This window comes from Corythoichthys intestinalis, chromosome 18 (assembly GCF_030265065.1).
Source record: "Corythoichthys intestinalis isolate RoL2023-P3 chromosome 18, ASM3026506v1, whole genome shotgun sequence".
Classification (NCBI taxonomy): Eukaryota; Metazoa; Chordata; class Actinopteri; order Syngnathiformes; family Syngnathidae; genus Corythoichthys; species Corythoichthys intestinalis.
In genome coordinates this window covers 13,342,912-13,355,114 of record NC_080412.1, presented here as the reverse complement: position 1 = coordinate 13,355,114, position 12,203 = coordinate 13,342,912, and the positions used below count along the sequence as shown (strand labels likewise).

General features: G+C 41.1%; 1 protein-coding gene across 1 annotated transcript in view; it reads right to left on the bottom strand.

Annotated features, from left to right (window-relative positions):
- rsf1b.1 (remodeling and spacing factor 1b, tandem duplicate 1) overlaps positions 1-12,203 on the bottom strand; it is a 27,918-nt gene that overhangs the window by 2,171 nt on the left and 13,544 nt on the right. Inside the window, exons 8-14 of the mRNA XM_057820798.1 lie at positions 8,445-8,549; positions 8,291-8,370; positions 8,160-8,214; positions 7,916-8,093; positions 7,639-7,852; positions 7,362-7,579; positions 6,330-6,509 (exon numbers count right to left, since the gene is read on the bottom strand). Of these exons, the coding sequence (XP_057676781.1) occupies positions 6,330-6,509; positions 7,362-7,579; positions 7,639-7,852; positions 7,916-8,093; positions 8,160-8,214; positions 8,291-8,370; positions 8,445-8,549 (1,030 nt within the window). The remainder of the gene's footprint in view (positions 1-6,329; positions 6,510-7,361; positions 7,580-7,638; positions 7,853-7,915; positions 8,094-8,159; positions 8,215-8,290; positions 8,371-8,444; positions 8,550-12,203) is intronic.

The window sequence follows — 12,203 nt, the reverse complement described above, 5'->3', positions numbered from 1 at the left end:
ACTAAGTAGTTTATAGAATAATCGATTACTCAAATAATCGATAGCTACAGCCCTAATCTGAAAGGGCGCCAATCAGGCATTAAAATTAAGGGGTTGGCATTGGCTAGTAGTAAGAAATAACGTGCCGATTCCAGGCAATATGTACTTGTAGAGATTTAGGCCGTGTCTACACATAGCAGGGTATTTGGCAAAAATAACTTTTTCTACAATTTGGCCTATCATCCACACACACATCTAATAGAGGGTTCTTAAAAACTGTCCAAAGTGGAGATGTGCGAATTCTGCGTTAGTGGTGTCATTATGTAGACACTGATAACCAAAGATTTAACTGTGAAAATGTCACTGACTGCGACAAACTTTGTCCCTACGTCACACATGAGATCAACGTTTACATTTGGAGTAAATTAGAAGGGTGCTTTTTTTACTTCCATTTATTTACAAACTCTAGCATGCTTCATATTGAAGAACATATGCGAAGAATGGGGGTTTTATGGACAATTATTTTTAGCGCATTGTTATGAATGTACAGTGATACCTCTACATACGAAGTTAATTTGTTCCAGGACCTTGTTTGTAAGTCAAAATGGTCGTATATCGAGCGACATCAAGAGATATTCTACGGCCGTATTGTCGAGCCCGTTCACACATGCCCACAGAACCGTCATATTTATCTTATCATTTCCATCTTCATTTCAATAGTAAGCATCCCCTTTTCCTTTTTTCACCACCTGCACTAACATTCTCGCAACCTATGTTGATTTCTCTCCCAAAAATCAGCCGTGTGTACGTCTTGCGGGAAAACAAACTGCAGCGCGGTCATAAATTGTCTTATTTCGAGCATGTCGTCGGACGTAGAAAGAAATGGCGCGTCAAATTTTACGTCTGATGTCGAAAAAAATCGTATGTCGAGGTACCACTGTACTTGAAAAGTAATTAATTCGGTTGGCTGTGTAAGTTGTTTTTTTTCTACAAACGTGCTGGTGTGGACGTCATTATTTTTTCCCGACATATTAGGGCAGGATCCTTGCTTTGAAAAAAAAAAAAACTGCTAGGTGTAGACATGGCCTTAGTCTCCAACCGCTGGTCGCCCTACCCAAAATGGCTGTCAAGTCAAAACGCCCCTTTAAAAGAAGCAGTGCTTGTCACCCTTTAAAAGATGGCCACCAATTATGAACGCCGCCAAAGAAGAGGAAAAATAAGTATTTTTGAGTCTGGTTTTTATTCTGCTGGTGTTGAATCTGCTCATTTAGCAGCAGTATTTCCAACCGCCCCTTGAATGCAATCGTCCTGGTTCAGAAACAAAAATACTGAGCTTTCAAGGGACACACCTTATACCGTATTATCATGAAACTCGAAAGTAGCGTCTTATTAGGAGCGCGAACAAAACTGGTTTTACAAGAATATGCAGGAAAAAGTAATATGCAGGGAAACATATCCCCCCCAACTTTCCTGCTTTTTGAACAATGACGATATGAAATCACACTCATCTCATCGGCCGAGGTACTGTCGCTTGCCATGATGAAAACAGAAGACAACATAAGAGTGTGGGAGATAAGGGGTGAGTGAAGCGCAAGTAAAAAGCATGTTCAAAATTATGATCATTTGTTTTCTTGTTTTTCTGTGTGTACAGTGGTACCTCTACTGTATGTGTATGTGTGTATCCCAGCATCCTTTTCATTCGCCCCTCGTGTTCCGACAGCTTTACATGAGTGTATTAACTTTTATTCTTTATCCACAACTCAGATTTTATGTTCATTGTGCAATAATTGAAATTGCAACATGTATTTGTTACATGTTTTGATGCATTTTTATGCATTATAAAATATTTATGTCTGAATTTTGTGGGGCTTGGAACGGATTAGGGCATTTACAGTGCCTTGCAAAAGTATTCGGCCCCCTTGAACCTTGCAACCTTTCGCCACAATTCAGGCTTCAAACATAAAGATATAAAATTTTAATTTTTTGTCAAGAATCAACAACAAGTGGGACACAATCTTGAAGTGGAACAAAGTTTATTGGATAATTTAAACTTTTTTAACAAATAAAAAACTGAAAAGTGGGGCGTGCAATATTATTCGGCCCCCTTGCGTTAATACTTTGTAGCGCCACCTTTTGCTCCAATTACAGCTGCAAGTCGCTTGGGGTATGTTTCTATCAGTTTTGCACATCGAGAGACTGACATTCTTGCCCATTCTTCCTTGCAAAACAGCTCGAGCTCAGTGAGGTTGGATGGAGAGTGTTTGTGAACAGCAGTCTTCAGCTCTTTCCACAGATTCTCGATTGGATTCAGGTCTGGACTTTGACTTGGCCATTCTAACACCTGGATACGTTTATTTTTGAACTATTCCATTGTAGATTTGGCTTCATGTTTTGGATCATTGTCCTGTTGGAAGATAAATCTCCGTCCCAGTCTCAGGTCTTGTGCAGATACCAACAGGTTTTCTTCCAGAATGTTCCTGTATTTGGCTGCATCCATCTTCCCGTCAATTTTAACCATCTTCCCTGTCCCTGCTGAAGAAAAGCAGGCCCAAACCATGATGCTGCCACCACCATGTTTGACAGTGGGGATGGTGTGTTCAGGGTAATGAGCTGTGTTGCTTTTACGCCAAACATATCGTTTTGCATTGTGGCCAAAAAGTTCAATTTTGGTTTCATCTGACCAGAGCACCTTCTTCCACATGTTTGGTGTGTCTCCCAGGTGGCTTGTGGCAAACTTTAAATGAGACTTTTTATGGATATCTTTGAGAAATGGCTTTCTTCTTGCCACTCTTCCATAAAGGCCAGATTTGTGCAGTGTACGACTGATTGTTGTCCTATGGACAGACTCTCCCACCTCAGCTGTAGATCTCTGCAGTTCATCCAGAGTGATCATGGGCCTCTTGGCTGCATCTCTGATCAGTTTTCTCCTTGTTTGAGAAGAAAGTTTGGAAGGACGGCCGGGTCTTGGTAGATTTGCAGTGGTCTGATGCTCCTTCCATTTCAATATGATGGCTTGCACAGTGCTCCTTGAGATGTTTAAAGCTTGGGAAATCTTTTTGTATCCAAATCCGGCTTTAAACTTCTCCACAACAGTATCTCGGACCTGCCTGGTGTGTTCCTTGGTTTTCATAATGCTCTCTGCACTTTAAACAGAACCCTGAGTCTATCACAGAGCAGGTGCATTTATACGGAGACTTGATTACACACAGGTGGATTCTATTTATCATCATCGGTCATTTAGGACAACATTGGATCATTCAGAGATCCTCACTGAACTTCTGGAGTGAGTTTGCTGCACTGAAAGTAAAGGGGCCGAATAATATTGCACGCCCCACTTTTCAGTTTTTTATTTGTTAAAAAAGTTTAAATTATCCAATAAATGTTGTTCCACTTCACGATTGTGTCCCACTTGTTGTTGATTCTTGACAAAAAAAATAAATTTCATATCTTTATGTTTGAAGCCTGAAATGTGGCGAAAGGTCGCAAGATTCAAGGGGGCCGAATACTTTTGCAAGGCACTGTACATGGAAAATGTGTCTCTACTTTTAATTTTGAGTGAAGAAACTACTTCCAGAACCAATTAAATTCATAAGTAGAGGGACCACTGTACTATATTTTTAATAATTGTATTATATTTTTGTGTTTTCTCAATTTCATTTTTTATTCCTACATTATATTTGGAGTGATCATTTGCGAAAATGTTATTGTCGTGAGGGGGCTTTGAATGTACCTAAGTTGTAGAGAAAAAAAAAGGTTTACCTCAGAGTGTATGTTTGCATTTTTAAAAAAAAGTTTATTAAAAAAAAAAAAGGGTTAATGATAAGGGTTAAATTATATAGTTTAAAATTTTGCAGAACAGATACAAATTTTCTAGTGTTTTTGTACTAAAAATACCTTTTGAATAATTATGTTTTTTCCATGTTCTTATATCACACATATATGTACCTAATTCAGTTTAGAGAATTATTATTATAATATTAAAAAATTACAAAATAAAGGGTGACGGTTATTGGGCCATATGGCTCTAACAAGGAAGTTTCCTTTATTTTCCCATGGACTCAGCAACCATGGGTATAATGGCAGTGACTGGACTTAATATTTGTTTACTATAGGGTTTGATACCAAATTGAACAAATATTGATAAAACAACATTTTGGCTTTTGAGAGCATTTTAAGTCAAGTTTTAGAGGAGTTCATTCATTTATTGTTACCCATACCGGGAAGGTACCAATTTTGTTAAGCAGTGTCTGACCAAGCCATGATAGCAATAATTTTACATTCCAGTGAGTACACAGAAGAGATACAGATTATCGGCGCCGACATTTGGAAATTTGAGGTATGTCACTATCTGCCTTTTTTTTAAAAATCCGAACGGCCGATATGAAAAAGATTAGGGGTGTAACGGCACACAAAAAATACGGTTCGGTACGTACCTCGGTTTTGAGTTCACGGTTTGGTTCATTTTCGGTACAGTAAGAAAACAAAATGCAAAATATAAATGTGCTAGTTGTTTATTACACACTTTTGTGCTTTCAATAATAAGAACAGTAGCCTATACAAAGCTAGAATTCTGCTCAAAAAGTAGCAGGTATTTAAAGATAATAATCCAACAACAATTTGCCTTTCAGACCCCACGTATTGGTCAGCTTTCTTTCTGAAAGAAAGAAGAAAAAAGTCCTGTGCTAAAGAGAAAAGCAAGCCCAATGACAAAGATTTTAACATGTATTTTACAAATGAAATGCCTAAATGAATCTTTTTTTTTTCTTATGAACAGTTTTCAAAAGCTTTATTGGTGGATTTTCTCAAGCTAAAGTGCCACACAGAAATTAATAAATTTAATTGTGTAAGCAGGATCTGTGTTATTTTTATTATTTAATTACAGGTTTTTTAGCTCATTTCAATTTATTTGATTTAAATGGGCTATTATTTATTTTATTATGTGTTTGTATTTTACAAATGTGATGTAATATTCATTTATATTGTATATTTTATGTTGTATAACTTTAGTTCCTATGTGAATATTAGTTCCTCCTTGTTTTGTTGTGGTAGAAGGCTTTTGTATTGAACACGGGGCCGTGTTGGTTATTGTTATAGCAGAGAAGACAACTGTAAATCAACAAAGACAAGTCAACTGTGCCCCGATCTACCACTCAAGAGATCTGATGGACTCAAAACGTGGGTTACGATTGCATATTAGTTTGAAAATCGACCGGACCCACCGTATTTTTATACGAGTGACTTCCGGTCTGCTAGCTAGTAGTATTGACGCAGGAGGGCCGCGTCTCGCGTCAAATAATAAACTCTACCGTTCTTTTAGGGTGCATTGCGTTGAGCCGCTTCTGGGAAGCGTCTAACACGTGGCCGCACTGCGACCGGTGTGCATTGGCTGATTGACTTTAACCGCTGCGTTTCACTGCTTTCTCGCGGCGGCCACATTGTCGCGCCGTTGACGTTTCTTACTGTCCTACCGTGTTGGTCCTCATTATAGTAGAGAAGACGGAGTAAATATAATCTACACAAAGAAACTGTAACCCGATCGACTCACAGCCTCGAAAAGTAAGGGTTACATTACGTCAGAAACTCGTTCGGTACGTCTCCGTTCCGAACCGAGCACCAAGTACCGAAACGGTTCAATACAAATACATGTGCCGTTACACCCTTAAAAAAGATCAATTTAAAACTGGGTTATTTCAGCTCAGATTTAGCCACGCCTCTCTCTCTTGCACCATTATTCACCCCGTCCTCTGATTGGTTAAATGGTAAATGGAGTTACACTTGTATTGCGCCTTTTCAACTTTTGAAGGCCCTCAAACCCCTTCACACTATATCCTCACCTACCTACTGGAGCAGTGTGGGGTTTAGTATCTTGCTTAAGGATACTTAAACGAGGTAATCAAGACGGAGAATTGCACCCACAACCTCTGGGTTTGGAAACTACCACTGAATCGCGCCATCCCATAGCTATTGTTTTCTATTTCTGTGATTTAAAAACAATGCTTTAGGCATTTCAATGAAATTCAGTGTTTGCATTATACTTTTTTAAAGCCAATTTTTATACTTTTACTGCAAATGAATATCGGCTCCAAAAATCGGATATCAGCCCCTCTAACGACTAATATTAATCGGTATCGGTCCTGAAAAACCAATAACCCGTCGATCTCTAGTACACAGTAACTTAGTACTAAAAGGGGAAAAAAATTGTATGTTTAAAATAAAAAAAAACATGGTACTGGTGCAGTATCAGCATCGAGTGATACCACACAGTCGGGTAACGGAAACAGTATCAGGATCCAAAATTAATGTATCTCTGCAACATTAGTCGTCGACAGTGTTGGTTAATCTGTTCTCACCTTCGCTTTCCGAGCTGTCCAGACGCCGTCTGGGTTTGCTTTTTTCCCGATTGGTTCCGGCCTGGGATCCTTCCGACTCGGACGTCTCGCAGTAGTTGACTTGAGCCTTGTGACTCCTCCGCGAGCGCCGCTGGCTCACGTCCAGGTCGCTGTCGCTGTACTCGCTGGAACCTTGACTCACTGTCAAACATCACACAAAAAAAAATTCTAAAACATCTGCGTTATCACGATAATAGACGTCCAATCGCATAGCTTTTAGAAACTAAATTAAAACTCTTTAAATTAATCTGTCACTAGTAAACATCCAATCCACAAATCCTCCATGTCAATGGATTGGGCCCTTATAGCCTTAAATAAAAGCCAATGACTTTGACCCTTTCTACGTCATTAAACAAAACGGAAAAAAAAAAAAAAAAAAGATGAGACACTAGAGGTACATTAGGCAAGTTGACTTCCGCCTAGGCAGTCAAATTCAAAGCATTGCCATATATCTGACCTCTGTGATCTTTGACCCTTTTTCTTATATCACCTACACTGCAATTTTGAGTTAACATAATCCTGTATCATGTTATGGGGATGGCGTGGCTCAGTGGTAGAGTAGTCGTCCCCCAACCTAGAGGCTGTAGATTCAATTCTCTGCCCTGATGAACTCGCCTAAGTATCCTTGAGCAAGATACTGAACCCCACATTGCTCCTGGTGCTGCGTCACCAGTAGGTAGATGGTGATGTAGTGTAAAGTGCTTTGAGCGCCTTTAAAGGTGGAAAAGCGCTATATAACTCCATTTATCACTAAATAACTTCTGACCTCTTTGACCTAATGACCCCAAAATTTAATCACCTCTTTCATTTCGTATTACAAAAGGGAAGGCTGGTAGAGAACACCAACCTTTCAGTTCATAGGGATTGGACGTTTATTCCTGTCCGTAGTGGCCAAAATTTTATTTATTTATTTTCCTATTCAGCTGTCTCGACACGGAGAATGGGAATCTGAATGTCTTAAATGTGCCACATGGGAGTTTAGTGGGCTCATACCGATTTCCTCTTCTTCGTCATCCTCATCCGTCTCCACTTCCTCGTCGTCAGAGTAGCCTTTGGGTCGCCGCCGCTTTCGAGAGCTACGTCGTCGCTCGGGTGAGTTCCGGACGCGGGACTTAGACGAGCGACGTTTACCACTGTCGTTGCTGCCGTTGGAATCGCCGTCCGTTTCTGCCGCCGTCTCGTTGTCGGACACCGCAAAGTCTTCCTCGGAGCTGGAGGAAAATATACTTTACAAGAGCTGCACTCGGAACACATTTTGGGGTATGTTTACCTATCGCTGAGGCAGAACTCATCCTCGCTCTCATCATCGTCCATGGTGCTGTCGCTGTCCAGGTCGTTGAGGCGCCGCCGCTTCTTCTTTCGTTGCCCGGCGTTAGGCCGAGGCGGCCGGCCGTTCTCCTTGCCCTCCTCCGATTGGATAATGGTGGTCATGTCCTTCCCCCGGCTTCCCGTGATGTTGGCCATGTCTTTGCCGCGTCCGGCTCCTGTGCAACACAATGTCATTAGAGTCTGGCCGGTAGTAGCGGAACAAAAATGCATCCAAATACCTCCTCCCTCGGCTTCTTTGACGTCCTCCTCGATGGCCTCCTCGATGGCCTCGTCAAACTCGTCGAATCTGTAGCTGATGTTCTTCTTGGCCCTGGTGGAGCGTCGGCCCCAGCTCTTACTCCGCTTGGCTTCTTTCTCCTTGACGATCAGGTCCTGCGCATCCTCCTCCAACACCGCCTGAGACAAAAGAAAAATCAGACTACGAACAAAACAACCGTTTTTTCATCTTTTCGGCGTTCTCACAGAGGGCGTGATAATGTTTTCCACGCTGATTCCAACATAAATAAGACGCTCTTTCCTAAAAAAAAAAAAAAAAAAAAATTGAGTAACAATTCAAAGCCAATTCAGAAAGAAGTGCAATTGCGAGGCCATACCTTCTCTCCGCCCGCTGTTTCTTCCTCAACGCGGCGTCAAGGCTTACCAGCTGCTCTTCCAGTTTGTCACACAGTTTTTTCTGCAGAAGAAGGTACACAGTTTTTCCCAGGTCATTCTTTAAAACACCTCGCTACATTTAAATAGAACACGTACGTGCTGACAGGGCGGGCAGAACCACTCTCCGTCGGGGATGATCATGAGGGGCGGCCTCAGGCAAGCCGTGTGGTAGCCGCTGTCGCACGAATCGCACAATAAAATCTGGAACATGTATTTAATTTGTGATATTAATAACTCAAGAACGAATAACAGGCTTAAGACGATTGCTTAAAATCCGAGTAAATGCTTGGATTTAAATTTCAGTCAAGTGCTTGTAAATGGTCAGAAGTGTTAACTCATGGGCGATAAACGTGCAATCCATTTAAAGTGGCAGGTTTGGCAGCAATGTTCCCTCTTAGCCACGCACGTGCACAATCGCGCACTGCTAGCAAATACTCAACGCACAAAAAAATTTATGCTGCGCACAAAATAAAATTAAACAGAAATGTATTGTAGCATGACTAGCATCACTAGGTCTACTGTTGGCACCGCAGTGGTGTGTCCAATTCAGAAACGCGGCGCTCCCATAGGTGCATTCGATACAGCATCACGAAGCTCCCATTGGTGAGTTACTACACCACCATTGTATATACAGTGGTACCCCTACATACGAATTTAATTCGTTCCAGGACCTGGGTTGTATGTCGAAATGGTCGTATGTGGAGCGGGATTTTCCCATAATAATACATTATAACTCGATTAACTCAATTCCACAGCCCAAAAACCTACACCAAATCCTTTATAAATACTGCAGGTACAATTACAAATGGCAAAAGCACATAGCAAAACAAATAAATTATAAATACATTTCGTGTAATAAGAATAAGAATGTAACGAATTGGGTTCTAATGTGGCGATTGTGTTTTGCATGCTGCTCCTGAACGCACCGTGTGACTGACGAGAGAGTGAGAGAGGTGCGGCAGAGTTTTAACTTTCTCTTTCTATGTTCTGTTGTTGGTGTTGGCGTACATGTTGTTGTGCACAAGTTTTGAAATCTAAATGATTAGAAACCTGACGAAGTTGGCGACTTCCTTGCCGATGTTACAATAATAATAATGATAAGAGTCATCCCCGAGATCTTAGAATATTCCGGCCGGATTGTCGAGCCACTTCACTGACGTCCACACCACGGTCATATTTTTCTATCATTTCCTTCTTAATTTCAACGGTAAGGGTACCATTTTCCTGTTTTCATCACCTGCAGTAACCTTCTTAAGACCCATGTTGATTTCTGTCACAGGAAAATCCACCGTGCGTCCGTCTTGCGGTTAAACAATGAAATTGCGACGCAGTTAGGGCTGCAGCTACAGTGGGGAGAACAAGTATTTGATACACTGCCGATTTTGCTGGTTTTCCCACTTGCAAAGCATGTAGAGGTCTGTAATTTGTATCATAAGTTCTCTTCAACTGTGAGACACGGAATCTAATACAAAAAAACAGAAAATCACGTATGATTTTTAAAAAATAAATTTTAATTTATTTGCATGAAATAAGTATTTGATACGTCACAAAAATCGAACGTAATATTTGGTAGAGAAACCTTTGTTTGCTATTTCAGATACCAAACGTTTCCTGTTGTCCTTGACAAGGTTTGCACACACTGCAGCAGGGATTTTGGCCCACTCCTCCATGCAGATCTTCTCCAGAGCCTTCAGGTTTCAGGGCTGCTGCCGGGCAATACGGACTTTCAGCTCCCTCCATAGATTTTCTATCGGGTTCATGTCTGGTGACTGGCTAGGCCACTCCAGGACCTTAAGATGCTTCTTACGGAGCCACTCTTTAGTTGCCTTGGCTGTGTGCTTTGGGTCGTTGTCATGCTGGAAGACCCAGCCACGACCCATCTTCAGGGCTCTCACTGAAGGAAGGAGGTTGTCAGCCAAGATCTGGCGATACATAGCCCCATCCATTCTCCCCTCAATACGGTGTCGTCGTCCTGTAATCTTGGCAGAGAAGCAGCCCCAAAAAATGATGTTTCCTCCTCCATGTTTCACGGTTGGGACGGTGTTCTTGGGGTTGTACTCATCCTTCTTTTTGCTCCAAACACGACAAGCCGAGTTTAGACCAAAAAGTTCCATTTTGGTCTCATCCGACCACATGACCTTCTCCCATTGCTCCTCTGGATCATCCAGATGGTCAGTGGCAAACTTCAGACGTCTCTGGACATGCACTGGGACCTTGCGTGCGCTGTAGGATTGTAATCCATGACGGCGTAATGTGTTTCCGATGGTTTTCTTCGAGACTGTGGTTCCAGCTCTCTCCAGGTCATTGACCAGGTCCTGCCGGGTAGTTCTGGGCTGATCCCTCACCTTCCTCATGATCACTGATGCCCCACGAGGTGAGATCTTGCATGGAGCCCCAGAACGAGGCAGATTGACCGTCAACTTGAACTTCTTCCATTTTCTAATAATCACTCCAACAGTTGTTACATTCTCACAAAGCTGCGTGCTTATTTTCCTGTAGCCCATCCCGGCCTTGTGCAGCTCTATTATTTTATCCCTAATGTCCTTACACAGCTCTTTGGTCTTGGCCATTGTGGAGAGGTTGGAGTTTGTTTGTTTGAGCATGTGAACAGGTGTCTTTTATACAGGTAACAAGTTCAAACAGGTGCAGTTACTTCCGGTAATGAGTGGAGAACAGGAGGGGTTCTTAAAGAACTAAGAGCTGAAATATTTACTAGTTGGTAATGTATCAAATACTTATTTCATGCAGTTAAATACAAATTTATTACTGAAAAATTATACAATGTGATTTTCTGGATTTTTGTATTAGATTCCGTCCCTCACAGTTGAAGAGAACTTATGATACAAATTACAGACCTCTACATGGCGTGCAAGTGGGAAAACCAGCAAAATCGGCAGCGTATCAAATACTTGTTCTCCCCACTTTGTTGATTATTTTAGCAGTCGATTAATCGATGAACTAATTAGTCAGAAAAATCAAGTCATCAAGTCCGTTAGCTTGAATGCTATAATTGTTTTTTTTTTTTTTTTACAATGCTCTTAACAAATGGTTCACATATTCCCAAAAAAAACGTCTAAATATACCTAAAAACTAAATTACAAATACATTAAAGAAAATATTTGCTCAAACATAAACTCATGTTGGTCTTAACAGGGAGCAGATGGACTCAGCCCTGTGAAATGAGTTATTTCAAATTCACTGTTGCCACTAGAGGGCAGTCTATGCACCCAAATCAATAAAACTAAATGCTAACACTTTCAAAACAAACCACTACGACGCCACTTTAGTTAAAGAAATACTCGACACAGCAAAATTTTATTTGGATCTTTTTTTGTAATCGAATTACTCGAGTTCTAGCACTAGACGCAGTCATAAATCGTCAAATTTCAAGCATGTCGAAACAAACGACGAGTCAAATTTTATGTCGAATGTCGAAAGGATCATAAGTCAAGGTACCACTGTAGTTGTGAGGTGCATTACCTGGGTGGGTGGGGAGAAAAAACGAAGTGAGAAAAGTCAGCTAGACTCCTCGGTAAAATTTTGCTGCCAATTTTTGCAAGCATTACAGTATTAATTCATATCTAATATTAGAACTCATATAACGTAGTTAATTAGACCAACAAAAAATGTTTTCTGTACCATTTTGCAATGTCACTCAATGAGCAACATGTGTCAAGCCAATAATACAATACAGTTCACCTCACTTACGCTACGCAGCCAATCATAGCAGTGACATTGTTGCAAGTATGTGCCCTGTCCAAACACACCGTGCAGGGTAGCAGATTTAAGAGGCGCAAATGCTAACCCCTTGTCATGGCGAAAGGAATGGGCAGCAATACAACACTCATGAATCCA